The sequence below is a fragment of the Crinia signifera genome, chromosome 6, assembly GCF_055691185.1.
Source record: "Crinia signifera chromosome 6, ASM5569118v1, whole genome shotgun sequence".
Lineage (NCBI taxonomy): Eukaryota > Metazoa > Chordata > Amphibia > Anura > Myobatrachidae > Crinia > Crinia signifera.
The window spans coordinates 10,192,627-10,211,053 of record NC_139222.1 but is presented as its reverse complement, the minus strand read 5'-3'; the positions used below and the strand labels follow the sequence as shown (position 1 = coordinate 10,211,053).

At 47.4% G+C, this 18,427-nt stretch overlaps 2 protein-coding genes across 6 annotated transcripts in view; both read left to right on the top strand.

The window, feature by feature from the left end:
• The window catches only part of LOC146009929 (uncharacterized), a 453,438-nt gene that overhangs the window by 59,772 nt on the left and 375,239 nt on the right, over positions 1–18,427 (top strand). The gene's annotated exons all lie outside the window — the stretch shown is intronic.
• LOC146007363 (uncharacterized) overlaps positions 1–18,427 on the top strand; it is a 45,224-nt gene that overhangs the window by 15,536 nt on the left and 11,261 nt on the right. Inside the window, 4 exon segments of the mRNA XM_083145711.1 lie at positions 6,553–7,215; positions 8,658–8,758; positions 9,367–9,447; positions 10,939–11,050. Of these exon segments, the coding sequence (XP_083001837.1) occupies positions 6,553–7,215; positions 8,658–8,758; positions 9,367–9,447; positions 10,939–11,050 (957 nt within the window).

Sequence of the window (18,427 nt, the reverse complement as noted above, 5' to 3'; positions counted from 1 at the left end):
CCACAATGCTGTCCCAGCGGCATCGGTCTGCAACACAAATTGTTTTCTAAAAGTCAGAAGCTTGTAAAACAGGCTCGGTACACAAAGCTCGTCTTAATTCCTGCCAAGCAGTTTCCACTGGTCTAGACCACGTTATTTTATCTGGGGACTGTTTCTTAAGACTTAAGGTTAGTGGATCCGCTCTAGCGGCAAAATCTTGAATGAACCTGCGATAATATCCCACCAGACAGAGACATGTCCTAAGTTGTGGCTTACAGTAGGGAGAACAATTTAGGTTTAGACCAGGTGAGAACTGCTTCTACCTTACTAGACTGAGGTTTAACCTGTCCTCTGCCCACAATGTACCCCAAATACTTGGCCTCAATCATACCATTGGCACATTTCTCAGGGTTGGCGGTAAACCCGTGTGTCTGTAGAGACTGTAAAACGGCTTCTACCTTTGGTCGGTGTGACACCCAGTCAGAGCTTAAAATAACAATGTCATCTAAATATGCAGCCGCATATTCCCTGTGGGGCTGCAGTAACTTATTCCTAGCTCTCTGGAAGGTTCCTGGGGCTCCATGTAAACCAAATGGGAGCACGTTATACTGGAATAAGCCCTCTGGGGTAGAGGAGGCTGTTTTGCCTTAGCAGCTTCTGTTAACGGAATCCGCCAATAACCTTTTGTCAAATCCAGTGTAGTGAGATCCTGACTATTGGCTAAATGTTCTACTAACTCATCAACCAGATGCACAGGGTAAGAATCAAACCGTGACACTTGATTTCGTTTACGGAAGTCATTGCGGAACCTTAAAGCACCTGAAGGTTTAGGTACTAAGACAATGGGATTATTATTCACTGGTAGATTCTTCTATAACCCCTGGGCGGAACATTTCTTCCACCTCTCGATTTACTGCTGCTCGCTTTGCTTCGGGTATGCGATAGGGCCTTTGTTTAATGACCAACATGTTTCGGGCTGTAGTAGCCCTTGACAAAGACCTACCACTAACACCTTGAAAAAGGGCTATTACAGCCCGAAACATGTTGGTCTGTGGAGAGAAGCCATAACACGGTATTTGTCCTACCTTTTTTCATCTTGTACCCATTTTTCACTCCTATCTGGATTTGAGTGGAAGTGGTTGACTCGTGCTGTGTGAGGTCTCCATCTGTTTTTATTTTGGTTTTTAATATATTTGTACCTGATACATTGCATTTTTTTATTTTTGTCTGTTATGGATAAAAACTTTTTATGGATGATGCTTCATGAGAATCTGTCATCCGGCCTAAGAAGGGAGCACAAAGATACCTTTTGGCGCACATAGGGCCTCTGCTAGAGGTGAGTGGTTGCCCCAAGGGTCCAGGAGTGATTGATGAAACATTTCCTGATGATGGTTACATGTGTCTTGAGAGAATAAAAAGAAACCTTTACATGAAAATAGGGCCTATATATGAGGTCAGTACATACCTAAAAAGGTACTTTGCAATCAGAAGTGAGCAATTTTGATCGGTCGTCAGCTTGAAAGAAACCTTTAATAAGAAAATAGGGCCTTAATAAAAGGTCACATACAAGTGTCTGCAGGGGATACCAGAATAAACATCATTGGAGGAGTATCCCCTCTCCAAAAATGTAACTGAATGATAGAGGTTATTTAAACAGCCCTTGATGAAATCCTCCATTTCTTCAAAAAGTCTTCCCCAAACCATCTGGGACATGGGCAATCATGTAACAAGTAGATCTAGGTGCATGTGCTTCCTGGTTCTCTCCAATTTGCTGATGCAGCCAATCAAGCATCTAGGGAGATTTAAGCAGGCCTCCCAGTACCCTCCGCCACCTTGAACAACTTGTTGCTTCCTGTGATTGTTCCAGAGGGTTTTCCCAAGGCTCCAGGCTGCTCCTACATTCCTATTAGGATTCTTCTGCTATAGCTCCTGGTTACTTTACTGCTGCCAGATAGACGCCGGCGGTTATCCACCTTTGATACCATCCTTAGTCTGTGACCCCCCTCGGACTGAATGAGTCCATTGAACTCAATAATATAGGAAATTGACTTCACAATATATATATCCATCCTCGGCCCCTAATCCTTTCCTTTTCTTTATATCTTCTATATTAGATAATCAAATGATATGTTTATTATGAGGCTAGGTTTCTTCTTTTAATTACTTTGAAGTGTACCATACAAGGTTTTTGGGGTGATTCAACTGGGATTGTATTTTATGTCGATAACCATGATATAATGATAAAAACGCCACTATATATCTAGCTCTATACAACTATCTGTGTAAAAACCTTCTAATTATAACAATATATCTTTAAAAATGCTAATAACTGGCTATATAATATTGTTCTATGTACTTGCTGTGATCATTGCTATAATTAAAACAGTTTGATCCTGAAACTGTTCACTATTGATATCTGTTTAAATATAATTGATTAACTGCTTTTGGGGTGATGTACATATATTTTTATGAAAAAAGAAAAATGAAAAAGGAAAAATTCTGAGAATATAGATCAAAAAACTGATTATTAATACCAACATTATTGATTTTTTCCTTTTTTATCACTATCATTATCATGATTTTTGGAATTTTTTATATAGGTTACACGCCCGTATATAGCCATATGGGTGCATAGAAACAGGGCAGCCGAGAGGTATGTTGGGCCCCGGTAAAATTTTGGGGTGTGGCCTAATCGTGGGAGGCGTGACCAACTCCCACAATTAGGCCATGCCCCCAGCAGCAGCACATACCGACAGCATGTACTGTGCTCAGTCAGCATGAGTTCTCACGCTGTCAGTGAGATGCTCATGCTGAGCCTGCTGTAGGTGTGTGCTGTCTGGGAGGGACAGAGTGGGGGGGGGGGGGCAGACCAGGGCCCCCGCCGGGCCCCTCCAGCAAGCCTGGGCCCGGGTAATTAGTACCTGCTCCCCCTCCCTCTCGGCTGCCCTGCATAGAAAGGGGTATAATCGATTAAATAATTAAATAAATAAATGAATAATCGGATAACTAAATAAATAATTAAGAATATGGGGTGCTATGTCTGTTTGTAGAGGTTTGATCTTAATTGTCCCTAGTTGGTCTAGAACCCTGGTTCTCTGACTACATGTAACTTTGTTCTAGGTGCTGCGCCACAGCAACCACACTAGGTCTGATACTAACAGACATTTCAACATGTTAGAATGTGGTGGGAATCAGGATTTTTACGATCCTTCGAATGTATTATATGTCTATTTCTTTCTGTTCCATGCCTTTGATTACTTTTAGGGTGTTTTAAATAACAGCTTATTCAAAAAATGTATATTCTCTCTATATGTCTAGAATAGAAGCTTGCCATTGAAACACGTATTGATGTGACCAATACCCCTAAGCATACTTGTACCGGTCTGATTGCAAATGCAATACAGATGATCTCTTGCAGGGCTGTCAATATGATTGGTGAACAACCATTTAAATAGCTACAACGTAAGGGTGGGAGTATCTTCTGAGGAAACCGTCAAACTGACATGACGGAGAAACGCGTCAAGAACTCTCCATGCCATTGATGCCTTTGATGCCTTGTTACTGATCCGTGCCCTGTGCCAGCCCGTGCCTCACTGCGCCCACAAAAGCACCTTCTTCAAGCGACACAGAGACCAGCACTTTCTCGCTACAAACAGAGTGCAGCGCAAGCCGTCAAAAAGTCCCGTCGAGAGCTGAGGTAGATATCATTAGCAGACACACCTGTTCCCCCGCAGCGTCCGCCTAAAGGCAGTCGGCTCCCTGACACAGCGAGCAGGTCTCAATGCTGTGGTCAGGTTGTGGAATCCTGCATACAGTCACAATCTTGAAGGCAATTGTGATCTAACACATTACCTTCTCCTATACACCTCACGCTGACGGAGAGAGAGGCTACAAGTGAGAAGCCCACGGGCATATATATAAATCTACATCTCTACCACTGACTTTTGTTTCCATCTACAAATTGGGTCCTAATCAAATAATCAAGTGTATTATCTTTATTTTCAAGTTCTGGACTCTGCTTATTTCTACTTCCAATCACCCAATATGCTACAATTGGCTACATACTGAATGTGTGGCTACAAATACCCCAAACAACAAATTGGCCATTGGATCGCATAATGTCAGTGTTCTGAGTTATTAATTGGCAGTCATTGGCTAAAGGACACGGTTCTTCTCTTTTGTATGCTCTTTTAATCTGATTAAGAGATTAATGTACAAATTGTATGCTTAATTACATATATTTTTTAGTATTAGATGTTATTTTATTTATAATTAAATAAATTTGTACTTTTATATGATTAAAACTTTGCAGTGTTTCTTGCGCTCTCTAGCATAATATTCTGCTTGCTTATTGTATTTAATTTTATTAAGGACCACAGAGAGCCTTAATTGAGAGCAGCAAGTCACACTCTTTTTCTGAAAATCTTTATTGATTTACTGATAAAACCGATTACTGTGCGCCCGATTATTTGGTCCTCTTCCACCCCCCTCTGGTTGGTTTTTTTGGGACTAAATATATCACACGGGTTCCACAGATCATCAGAGTGGGTGATTAGAGGTCCATATTTGTGTTTAGCTATGTGCTCAGTCTGGGATTCAGCAGAACAGCCTGAAACCTGTTACCATCGGTACCCAGTCTAAACAGGTGAACAAAAGCCTTTTGATTGGGGGGGGGGGGGGGGGGGGGGCAGCCTGTCTGGGAATTATAACATGACTTCAATGCTTCCTTTATAGCAGGCATGTCCAACGTTGGCCCTCCAGATGTTGTGAAACTACACATCCCAGCATGCTTTGCCACAGTTTTGCTATTAGAGAATGCTAAAACTATTGCAAAGCATGCTGGGATGTGTAGTTTCAAAACATCTGGAGGGCCAACGTTGGACATGCCTGCTTTATAGTATCAAACCACTCGTAAAAGCGGCATCATCAATATAGGAATATCATATTTTAGATAACCATAAGCCCTGAAGACTTATGTAACCATTAAACTTTTAAGTTAAAATATATGCTTAGACCAGGAAGGTGGACCGGATGGGAGTGTCTACCTCGATCACTCCCTGTTTCCCATCAACCAGTTAGAAAGACAAGCAGGTGACAGCAGCAGCCAATCCTAGATCCCTATGGGCCGATTGTACAGACCCTATAAAATAGGCTGCATGGCTCTGTAGAAACACACCTGCCCTATCAGAACTGATAACAGGTCACCTGTGCACACATAAAAAGGGCAGGGTGCATTTTGAGTTTTTAAAAATGGGCATGCTGCAGCACCCTGCAAAAGAAGCTTAGAGGGAACACTAAGATACCCCTGCGTAGATCAATTACCAAAAGGCAGTGGCATGGAAAACAGGTATAATCTTCCACCGAACTACCGTGAATGCAACAATGCAAGATGATGTTATACATAGAAATAATAATTCCCAGCTACACTTATGAGTGCAGAAATGCAGGAAGGTGTTAAACATTATATGTCCTGGCTGACCTCATAAATGCAACAATGCATTTATGAAAATCTGTACGTGTGTACGCACCTTAACACTCCCAATTAGAATAGCCAAGGCTGACAAGCTCCCTAAACAAGGATATATACTAAAGGTGAACAGCCTGACACACAAGGCCCAGAGCTAATGGTTTAATTAAACAACAGCTGCACTGCAACTGGAGGACACAGGAGTCAGGCTGCAGCTCCACAGTGAAAACACCATACACCAGAAAACATAGTATGCAAACAGACAGAATTACGTAACAGGAATGAGCCACTGCTGGCTCATGACATTACCCCCTTGAGAAGGGGTCAACTGACCCCAATATCCAGACTTTCCCAAAAAATATCTCAGAGCATGGATGTTGGCTGAAGGGAAGCAAAAGCAACACAAGACAAAACAGACACAAGCTGTGACAACAGCTTGTGACAGTGGCCCCCCTTGACAGTGGCCACAGGACACAAAACAAAAAATTATTGTGATGAGCCAGTTGAAGGAAACAGATCAATGCTATTTCTCTTCTTTTTCCTAGTCTTCCCTTGACGATGTCTAGGGGTGCTAGAAGGGATCAGATTGTCTGGCTTGGATAACACTTCCTTATGGAAACAAGGACCAGGTATGAAAGGTATTTAATTTTCTTTAGCATCTTCACTGGAATCCGAATCTGGATTCAATGTCAAGACTTCAAGAGACTGACTGCACGAGGTAGATAGGAAAGCACATCCCGCTGTCAAAACAATAGGCTGCTGTGGATTCTTAGCTGTGAAACAGAAACCTTTTCTTTAAAAACAAATTTTTCAATGAACGCATTACAGAATGACTGGAAATCCCGCAGTATTGGGTCTTCGGAATTGATTAGCTTACAAGCCCACTCAAAAGGCTTCCCCCTAAAAGAATAAGAGATTGAGTGCTAGATTATCTGAAGTAATGCCAAGAGATGGTTCCTTGGGGTACAGGAACAGACGACCCTCCTGGGACTGGACACTCTAAGCCCCTTCCTAGGGCTGGACAGACCATAACCCCTTCTGGGGTGAAACAGACCTTCCCCCTTCTGGGGTGAAACAGACTTTTGGGCCCCCACTCGGGGCTGCAGCCTTTGGGGACCCCTGTAAGTCTGCACCATCGGACTCGCCCAGCGGGCCCCAGACATCGGAATCACCTGACGGGCTCTGGACATTGGACCCACCTGGTGGGCCCTGGACATCAGACCCGCCCGTCGGGCCCCGGACATCAGGTACCATTTTGGGACCCACAACATTGGGTACCACTCCGGGACCCTCAACATCGGGTACCACTCCGGGATCCTCAACATCGGGATGTTACCACTCCGGGACCCTCAACATCGGGTACCACTCTGGGACCCTCAATATCGGGTACCACTCCGGGGCCCTCAACATCGGGTACCTCTCCGGGACCCTCAACATCGGGTACCACTCTGGAACCCTCAACATCGGGTACCACTCCGGAACCCTCAACATCGGGTACCACTCCGGGACCCTCAACATCGGGATGTTACCACTCCGGGACCCTCAACATCGGGTACCACTCCGGGACCCTCAACATCGGGTACCACTCCGGGACCCTCAACATCGGGTACCACTCCGGGACCCTCAACATCAGGACCACTCCGGGACCCTCAACATCGGGTACCACTCCGGGACCCTCAACATCGGGTACCTCTCCGGGACCCTCAGCATCGGGTACCACTCTGGGACCCTCAATATCGGGTACCACTCCGGGACCCTCAACATCGGAGGTGACTCCAAGACCCTCAACATCGGAGACAATGCTACTTATAATCCCACCTGAGATGATCCCCAGGGATTTCCCTTTGGGGTTTTGATTGAACAACATTGATGACATTTTCAGCATCAAATGCATTTTTCTCTGAAACCATAGTAGGTGAGGAGAACATCCTCTGTTGATTCCTGAACCTATAATGGGGCTCCTTAGTCCTCGGACCCCAATCATAAATCATACATTTCGCAAGCTCCTGATTGGTCAGATATAGGATCCCAACGGATCCAACGCACCATCAGAGCACATACACACTGCTAGGGGGAAGGAAGCTGCCATCAGATCAGCCCTTACAGTGGCGTAACTATAGCACCGCAGCCCCCGCCACCGCGGGGGGGGGGCGCTGTGCATATGGGGGCGCCGGGGGCTGCGGTGCTATAGTTACACCTCCCCCCAATCCCCCCGCAGGCTTACCTATTTCGCTGGTCCCGGCGTCTCCGTTCTTCTGCTGAGGACCACCACAAAATGGCCACCCCCATATAGCACACTGATTTCTGAAACTGTCTGCTGTATGGGGGCGGACATTTTGTGGTGGTCCTCAGCAGAAGAACGGAGCCGCCGGGACCAGCGTGAAAGGTAAGGCTGCGGGGGATTGGGGGGGGGCCCTAACGGCCGGGGGGTGCCCAAAACGTAGCTACGCCGCTGAGCCCTTAATATTAAATGAGATAAATATCAAAACATCGGGTTTACCATCGATGGGGGGAATCTATATGGCTCACCACCACTATCGATGGAACTCCAATCTACACACATATTATAGACACAGCTGTATCCTGTATCTTCCTTCCCATCCACCGCACCCAGACCATCCTCATCCTCACACCCCGCCATGCTCACAACCAGTGCCGCCTCTCCCCCCGCCTCCCGGCAGCCGCTCCCCGGGGCTCTGACTCACACACACTGGCATACCTCCCAACTTTTCATGTTAGGAAATAGGGACACTCGCGCGGCGAAGCCGCGCGAGCGCCCGAAAAGGGGGCGTGGCGTATGCAAATGAGGGCGCGGCTTATGCTAATTAGCCGCGACCTCATTTTCATACGAGAATAGACGCTGTGCGCATGCGCACAGCGTCTATTCTACTACATTGGGGGGTCTCCCAACTGCCACCCCCCCGCAGCGGGACAATGCCTGCCGCGGGTGGGACGTCGGGACAGGACCCGAAAATCGGGACTGTCCCGACGGAATCGTGACAGTTGGGAGGTATGCACTGGCCACTGCCGCCGCTGCCTGCTGCTGTCCTCTGCCGGAGACTACAGGAAAATGGCCGCCGCTAGTTCTCAGTGAGGACACTTGTAACTGTACTTCGTATTACTCTAGTAACCGAAACGCTTCCAGCGTAATGTCGTCACCTTCTGTTACTCAGCTAGTGCTGACGTTATGTTAACCTGCGGCGGACTGAAGTCTCCGGCAGACAGCAGCAGCGGCGGCGGCGGCGGCGCCCAGTGTGTGTGAGTCAGAGCCCCGGGGAGCGGCTGCCGGCGGGGGGAGAGGCGGCACTGGGGGTGAGCATGGCGGGGTGTGAGGATGAGGATGGTCTGGGTGCGGTGGATGGGAAGAAGGAGCCCGCAGAGTCCCTATTACAGGTTACACCTGTGTGTGTTGGGGGGAGGTAGGGCCTGGCCCTGGCCCTGGCCCTCGATCATCGATGGTAGGATACACGATGCCCGCTACTTGCTCCACCGATGGTGGTGAACCGTTTGACTTTTCACCTTCGATGTTACCACCGATGTTTTGGCTTTTTCTTACTGATTAATAAGGGCTGATCTGATAGCAGCTTCCTCTGTCACCACCCCTGCTATCACTATATATGTGTGTATTATGTATGTAGTTTGTATACAATAACTTGTTTACATTTATGTCCTGTAATTTGGGGTAATTATTGGTACATACGTTATTAATCCTAATGGGGGTATCTGTGGTATTATTACATCCTCACTGGACGCTAGCGCCGGCCATAGTCCCTCTACCCTACTACAGAATGCAGCGTGGGGGGGTCGTGTTCCCGGTATTAGGGGACTTTGTGCTGCTTATTGTCACTTTATGCACATTGTGCTACGGCTCCGTTCTTTTGCTTCCGTTTACATGTGTGTTTATTCTCCCCTATTGGCAGAGGGATTACGCTGGGAGACGCGCACAGAGACGTTACACAGAGGACTGTAGGGACGCCATCATGGAAACGGTAATATACAAGGTCAGAGGTCACATGTGACATCACTCTTATCTCTATTACTGACACAGGGACCTGACCGGGGAGGTGAGGGGGTCTGGGAGCGTCACAGTGACATCACTCTTATCTCTATTACTGACACAGCGATCTGACCGGGGAGGTGAGGGGGTCTGGGAGTGTCACAGTGACATCACTCTTATCTCTATTACTGACACAGGGACCTGACTGGGGAGGTGAGGGAGTCTGGGAGCATCACATGTGACATCACTCTTATTTCTATTACTAATACATGGACCTGACTGGGGAGGTGAGGGGGTCTGGGGGCGTCACAGTGACATCACTCTTATCTCTATTACTGACACAGGGACCTGACTGGGGAGGTGAGGGAGTCTGGGAGCGTCACAGCGACATCACTCTTATCTATATTACTGACACAGGGACCTGACTGGGGAGGTGAGGGGGTCTGGGAGCGTCACAGCGACATCACTCTTATCTCTATTACTGACACAGGGACCTGACCGGGGAGGTGAGGGGGTCTGGGAGCGTCACAGTGATATCACTCTTATCTCTATTACAAATACAGGAACCTTGGTTGCCCATTGCAATTTCCCTTGTGAACTCCCATCTTAGAACATTTCCCCCCAATATTGTACGGTGTCACCTGTATCACCAATGCGTTACTGACAGTAGTTTATTTTCATCATCCAAATTAGCACCAGGGATAAAAGAATATTCCCCTTACAGATGAGTAAAGGGAAGGCTGTATGATGAGGAGGGATAGGAGGCACCGGGGAGACAAGGATAACACTACGGGACATGTTAGCAGGGGCAAGCAGAGGACCCACGAGACATCAGAGATGGCTGAATGAAAGGCTCACTGGGACCTGGACCGATGTTGGGAGGTCACGCACTAGATCTAGGTCACGCTACACGTCGTCCACTCCACCCGACATCACATATCAGAGAGTCAGGATCCCTGGGGTCTGTTGGTGGTGGATGATGGAAGGTCCGGTAGTAAAACTGCCACTGGTCCCTGTACAAGGAATCACCCTGATGGATATATGGCGGTCATGTAGGTCCTCCACGCCGATGGCCGTACTCCGGGGGAATATAATCCCCAAGGTGACAGCGCTCCCCGGGGCAGGTGTCTACCACAGGGGAACGCAGGCATGTGATCCCCGGTGCTGTAGCTGGGATAGGACCGAGGGTGGCAGCAGGTAGGACCTAGGCCTAAGTAATAACCAGACACCGGGAAATACCATCTCTTCCCCAATCTGCAAACCAATGTCCCCTTTACTAAAGCCTGTACATAGTAATTATGTGTAACATAGACCCGTGTTATGTGCACAGATCATACATGGCATTGCACATGTATCACATAGATAGAGATTAGGTCCCATCACACACCAGTGACTTCCTGCTGTACAGCGGCTGTGTGCGTCTTACTGATAGACTTCTGTGTATTCTGCATTACTGACCATTACTCCTGTATCTCATTGTATTGTGGGGTAATAGGAGGAAGCTCTGACTAATATTAAAGAGGAGAATCTAGAAGGAGAAGAGGAGACGTATGTGAGGGGAGATCAGCCGTGTAAGGAGGAGGAGATCCCTACAGGTATCAGCACAGGTGAGTAATATAAGGGGAGTGGTATAGTACCAGCCAATCAGATCCTAGCTGCCATGTTATGGGCTGTGTTTGAAAAATGATAGGAGCTGATTGGTTGCTTAGTACATCTGCCACTACGTATACAAAGAGCTGTATATGTGCAGTCACTACATCAGTCTGTTGCCCCTAATCTCTTATCCCGCCCCCCTCCTCTGTCACTGCCCCTAATCTCTTATCCCGCCCCCTCCTCTGTCACTACCCCAATCTCTTATCTCGCCCCCTCCTCTGTCACTGCCCCTAATCTCTTATCCCGCCCCCTCCTCTGTCACTGCCCCTAATCTCTTATCCCGCCCCCTCCTCTGTCACTACCCTAATCTCTTATCTCGCCCCCTCCTGTCACTGCCCTAATCTCTTACCCCGCCCCCTCCTCTGTCACTGACCTGATCTGTTATCCCGCCCCCTCCTCTGTCACTCCCCTAATCTCTTACCCCGCCCCCTCCTCTGTCACTGACCTGATCTGTTATCCCGCCCCCCTCCTCTGTCACTGCCCTGATCTCTTATCCCGCCCCCTCCTGTCACAGCCCTGATCTCTTATCCCGCCCCCTCCTCTGTCACTGCTCCTAATCTCTTATCCCGCCCCCTCCTCTGTCACTGCCCCTAATCTCTTATCCCGCCCCCTCCTCTGTCACTGCCCCTAATCTCTTATCCCGCCCCCTCCTCTGCCACGCCCCTAATCTCTTATCCCGCCCCCTCCTCTGCCACTGCCCTAATCTCTTATCCCGCCCCCTCCTCTGTCACTGCCCTAATCTCTTCTCCCGCCCCCTCCTCCGTCACTGCCCTAATCTCTTATCCCGCCCCCTCCTCCGTCACTGCCCTAATCTCTTATCCCGCCCCCTCCTCTGTCACTGCCCTGATCTCTTATCCCGCCTTCTCCTGTCACTGCCCTGATCTCTTATCCCGCCTTCTCCTGTCACTGCCCTGATCTCTTATCCCGCCCCCTCCTCTGTCACTGCCCCTAATCTCTTATCCCGCCCCCTCCTCTGTCACTACCCCAATCTCTTATCTCGCCCCCTCCTCTGTCACTACCCCAATCTCTTATCCCGCCCCCTCCTCTGTCACTGCCCCTAATCTCTTATCCCGCCCCCTCCTCTGTCACTACCCTAATCTCTTATCTCGCCCCCTCCTCTGTCACTGCCCTAATCTCTTACCCCGCCCCCTCCTCTGTCACTGACCTGATCTGTTATCCCGCCCCCTCCTGTCACTGCCCCTAATCTCTTATCCCGCCCCCTCCTCTGCCACTGCCCTAATCTCTTATCCCGCCCCCTCCTCTGTCACTGCCCTAATCTCTTCTCCCGCCCCCTCCTCCGTCACTGCCCTAATCTCTTATCCCGCCCCCTCCTCTGTCACTGCCCTGATCTCTTATCCCGCCTTCTCCTGTCACTGCCCTGATCTCTTATCCCGCCCCTCCTCTGTCACTGCCCTGATCTCTTATCCCGCCCCCTCCTCTGTCACTGTGCTGCGCCCATCTCTTATCCCGCCCCCTCCTCTGTCACTGACCTAATCTCTTATCCCGCCCCCTCCTCTGTCACTGACCTAATCTCTTATCCCGCCCCCTCCCCTGTCACTGCCTCTAATCTCTTATCCCGCCCCCTCCTCTGTCACTGCCCCTAATCTCTTATCCCGCCCCCTCCTCCGTCACTGCCCTAATCTCTTCTCCCGCCCCCTCCTCCGTCACTGCCCTAATCTCTTATCCCGCTACCTCCTCCGTCACTGCCCTAATCTCTTATCCCGCCCCCTCCTCTGTCACTGCCCTAATCTCTTATCCCGCCCCCTCCTCTGTCACTGCCCTAATCTCTTATCCCGCCCCCTCCTCTGTCACTGCCCTAATCTCTTATCCCGCCCCCTCCTCTGTCACTGCCCTGATCTCTTATCCCGCCCCCTCCTCTGTCACTGCCCTGATCTCTTATCCCGCCCCCTCCTCTGTCACTGCCCTGATCTCTTATCCCGCCCCCTCCTCTGTCACTGACCTGATCTCTTATCCCGCCCCCTCCTCTGTCACTGACCTAATCTCTTATCCCGCCCCCTCCTGTCACTGCCCCTAATCTCTTATCCCGCCCCCTTCTCTGTCACTGCCCTAATCTCTTATCCCGCCCCCTCCTCTTTCACTGCGCCCATCTCTTATCCCGCCCCCTCCTCTTTCACTGCCCCTAATCTCTTATCCCGCCCCCTCCTCTTTCACTGCCCCTAATGTCTTATCCTGCCCCCTCCTCTGTCACTGTGCTGCGCCCATCTCTTATCCCGCCCCCTCCTCTGTCACTGACCTGATCTCTTATCCCGCCCCCTCCTCTGTCACTGACCTGATCTCTTATCCCGCCCCCTCCTGTCACTGCCCCTAATCTCTTATCCCGCGCCCTTCTCTGTCACTGCCCTAATCTCTTATCCCGCCCCCTCCTCTTTCACTGCGCCCATCTCTTATCCCGCCCCCTCCTTTCACTGCCCCTAATCTCTTATCCCGCCCCCTCCTCTTTCACTGCCCCTAATGTCTTATCCTGCCCCCTCCTCTGTCACTGTGCTGCACCCATCTCTTATCCCGCCCCCTCCTCTGTCACTGCCCCTAATCTCTTATCCCGCCCCCTCCTCTGTCACTGCCCCTAATCTCTTATCCCGCCCCCTCCTCTGTCACTGCCCCTAATCTCTTATCCCGCCCCCTCCTCTGTCACTGCCCCTAATCTCTTATCCCGCCCCCTCCTCTGTCACTGCCCCTAATCTCTTATCCCGCCCCCTCCTCTGTCACTGCCCCTAATCTCTTATCCCGCCCCCTCCTCTGTCACTGCCCCTAATCTCTTATCCCGCCCCCTCCTCTGTCACTGCCCTAATCTCTTATCCCGCCCCCTCCTCTGTCACTGCCCTAATCTCTTACCCCGCCCGCCTCCTCTGTCACTGTCCTAATCTCTTATCCCGCCCGCCTCCTCTGTCACTGTCCTAATCTCTTACCCCGCCCCCTCCTCTGTCAGTAGGAATAAGGGAGACGTATCTGCCTGAGAGCTGTAGCGTACTGTATATTACTGTATATTCTGCATATTAGTCATAGCGCAGACACAACTATAATCCGCTGTCATTGTATTAGAGATAGTTGGCTGCGAGTAACTGCACAGGAATTGGTACATTATAGACCAGTGGCACAGAGGAAGCACAACAGACCTCAACGAGGGGAATAAGATGCACCCGCTGCCTCGGAGCCCTTCCTGCACAGACTCACACTCACACACATCTAGAAGTGTCGTACACCCCAGGGATCAGTGCACATCAGCAATGTCATGTTTTGCTTTAATATAATTTTAGGTATGTAACTAAAATGCACATTTAGGGGGTTATTCTGGTTGACGTGCACCGTTGCGAGTCAACCTGAACCCGCCCTGCGAATGATAGTACGCCGACCCTCCATTCATACGCCGGGTTAGTTCACCCGACAAGCGAAGGGATGTTCGCCGGGTTAGTTCACCCGACAAGCGAAGGGATGTTTTACATAAACATCCATGCGCAGGCCAGGGGGAACCTCCCACATCTTAAAATTAAAATTACATTGAATATCAAATTAGCTAAAAGAGTTCATACTAATTATACACCAATAATGAGGATAAAAACAACTATAAGGATATGAAGTCAGTAAATGTTTCCGTCACACAGTTTGTATCACTTAATTATTAGTTTCACCAATGGATTTATTTTGCTCACTATGAGAAGGAAACAGTCTTTTTCCTCCTCTCTTTATCACTGGCCCCCTCATGACCATTCACTGGCCCACTTCACATAATAAGTTATATTTCAGATCACACTATAGATAGAGTATGCATAGATAATAATCTCTATACAATTTATTATCACAATAATTAAATATGTATACAGTACATTCATTTTCACTCCACGAAGAATTTCAAATAACCTCACTTGATAGGAGACACGCATATATAAAAACTTCCACAATAAATAATAAGTATAGAGAAATAAACAATAGCAGTAATAAAAATAAAATGAATTATAACAAAATCAGTATAAAAAATTACTGACCAGTGATCATAAAAACAGTAAGAATAATTTTTATTCATGTGCAAAATACCGTTCTTCTGAATCGGGGGGGAGTGGCCGGAAGTCGAAGCCGCACGCTGCGCAGTCTCATGCATGATCCACGAGCCGGGACGTTTGCTGGCTGGAGCCCAGGGACCCGACTTACTAGCCTCGGAGCCGGGTACCTGGCATGATTCGGTTACTGCAGGCTGAGGCAGAGGACTGGGAGGAGAAGAGGTGCGGCGGCTTGAGTTTAGCGGACTCCGCACGGACGCACGCTGTCACTCCAAAGCTCTAGTCTCGGAGCCGGGTGCCCGGCTTGGTTCGGGCACTGCGGGTTGAGGCAGAGGAGGGAGAAGAGAGGCGGCGACTGGAGTACAGCGACACTGCGCCACATCACAGAAAGCCGCTGCCAGTGTTACTATCACTGTGTGCAGCTATCTGCATACTGAGCTGAGCTGTTGACAGTATTTTGAGAAGTGCCGTGAAGGTGACCGAGAGCACACAACGAAGCAGTGGAAGTGCGACCAGAACGAGGGTGCATATACTAATCTAAGTGGACGGGATACAAGCCTACAACAGGAGTTAACACACTGCAATCCGGTAACCAGGCCGTGAGAAGGGAGAGAGCAGGTTAAGGAGCCGAGATAACCTGGTGCCTCGGCAAGATCGAGTTAACCCGCGGTGGTGAGTGGTACTTGGCTTGAATTTTTTTGCACACGTCTCGGGCTGTTGAGAGTCTTGACTAAAGGAATCTATAAGAGGCAAAGGAAAGTAGGAGAGACTCAGACCTGACGGCTTTTTTTTTTTGAGTACCTGAGACTTTAAAGATCTTTCAGAGTGCTATATTTACAGTTCACTACTGATAAAATATAGCTTGACTTAGTAGCTCAAAGGTCCACTCACCGTACCCTTCTGTCAGAGTGAATACTAAAAACGAAGCTGTGTTCTAATATGGTCCCGGACACAACTTTAATAAACAGGTTCAGGCTTTACTGGATCTGCCAGCATTAATGGTAGAATGACAAAATAAATGAGAACTTAAATCTACCCACATAAGTAAAAGGTGAAGAGAGGAGAAGCGGGAGAGAACTAAGAGTTTAAGCATTTGATAAAGAGTAAGCAGGTGGTGAGGTCAAAAGTGGAAATATCAACTCAGCAACCATCCTCACCTGAGCCTCTACTGAACCCCTCAAGCTCAATATCACACTCTGATTCATCTCATCTGGCAGATACTGACCCATACGATTCGCTCATACAAAGAATTACTATTTCATTTAAAACAGAATTGAAGGCGGCAGTCTCAGAGTTGAAAAGTGATCTGACGGCCTTAGGGTCTCGGATAGATTTGCTGGAACAAAAGTCAGATAAATTATGTAATTTCCAGAAAGGTCTCTCCCAGGAAGCCGTGGACATGAAAGCAGAAATAACCTTACTTAAAGACCAAGTAGAGGATCTGGAAAATAGGTCTAGAAGGCAAAATTTGCGTATTCGTAATGTTCCAGAGTCAATTGATAACCAAAGCTTACCAGTTTATTTAAAAGGCCTTTTGCAGCATATACTACCTGATTGCAAAGAAGACCGGTTAATATTAGACCTAGCCCATAGAGCTCTGAGAGCCCCACCTTCAACTCACCAGCCACCAAGAGATATTATAATCCGTGTACACTACGATTTCATCAAAACGAAAATTCTGGACATTAGTAGAGTGACTCCATCAATTCAGTATAGAGACTCCTCTATTCTAATCTTTCAAGATTTGGCGCCAGCAACTTTGAGAAAAAGGAGAGAGATGGGAAATATAACAAGACAAACAAAAACTCGCATATAGATGGGGTTTCCCATTTGCTTTACATTTCTCTCATGATGGAAGAAAATACACCTTACGTGACTTAGAAACTGGTGCTGAGATTCTTAAAGGGCTAGGCCTGTGTAGTGGGCCCCAAGCTTTAAGTTCAAAGGAAACTAAAAAGATATCAGAGCCAGATAAACCACCTAGCACGGTCTGGATTAAAAAATGCTATTAGTATATATTTGCCTCCCGTTATTTTTTATTTTTATTTTTTTTGGTAGTAGGGGTGGTACAAGTTTCACACTTTCCTTTCAATGATAACCCGACCACAGATGAATATTTTGAGGGGAAAGAGTTGTGAAAAACTATAAAGTATAGTATAGAAAATATGTACCAATGCATTATAGGTAATAATTAAGGTATTTGATGGCTGCTATGTGTAAAAAAAAATAATAATAATAATTTTGTAATTAAATATATATTAACGTGCTATAAGCACATGAATAAAAATAACATGCCCCTTCACATAATAAAATTCCTGATTTTTGACACCAAAATTAAAAAAAAAATACATTTTATTTTAAAAGTTCACATTCCAGTTCTCCATGAAAAGATGGAGAATTGCTACATGGAGAGACACGGCGAAAATCACTTAGAAAGACGGCGAAAATATCACATTGAATAGGGTGGTTCACTTTTTGAGACCAAAATTCTCCGTCCAACATGAAAAAAGCACAAATTTGCCATAAAACAGAGAATTTTTCTCATTGAATACTGCCCAAAATATTAAACTATCACACGCACAGTATGTAAGAGGGTGTTTATCAGTCTTTATATCCCCTCCTTCAATCACACTAATATAGATAAACACTCTGTTAGGGCTGCTCTGTGAATAGGGATAACCACGGTCCACAGACTTACGTAGTTATAGACCATAATAAACCTTTTATTTTATTTATTTTTTTCTCTTCTCTCTTTCGCTTAGTCGGAAGACTTAGAATTTGGTAAGCAGAAGCCAGTGTGGGTAGGCTAAATATACTTCTCTTTTACTTCTACCTTACCTTCCTGGTGAGTCCCCAAACTGTATGGTGGCGTAGATCCCCATAGGTACAGTTTGGTCAGCCGTTTATGAAAATGTAATGGCTATAAGGATGCGCAGAGACGCATCATCCTTTGAATGTTTTAAGTTTTGTTCGTCTATTTTATGTTTTTTTTTTTTCAAAGGTCCTTACTGTAATCCCCCTCCCCTTAGGGTGGCTCGCAGGCGAAGAGCAAACAAAATGGTATTCAGACTCCACTCAGAACTCACTGTTGGTTCCCTCCATGACTCTGAATATAATGTCATTGAACGTTAATGGCCTTAATTCACCACGTAAAAGGGCGATGGTGGTGCAATTTTTTTTTAAAAACAGAACGTAAAGATCCTACTGTTGCAAGAAACCCATTTCAAAAAAGATCACCCCTCGTTGTCCTCACAGATGTTTCCAGATGTATATTACGCAACTTTTGAAAAAAAGAAAAAAGGCACAGCTATCTTGCTA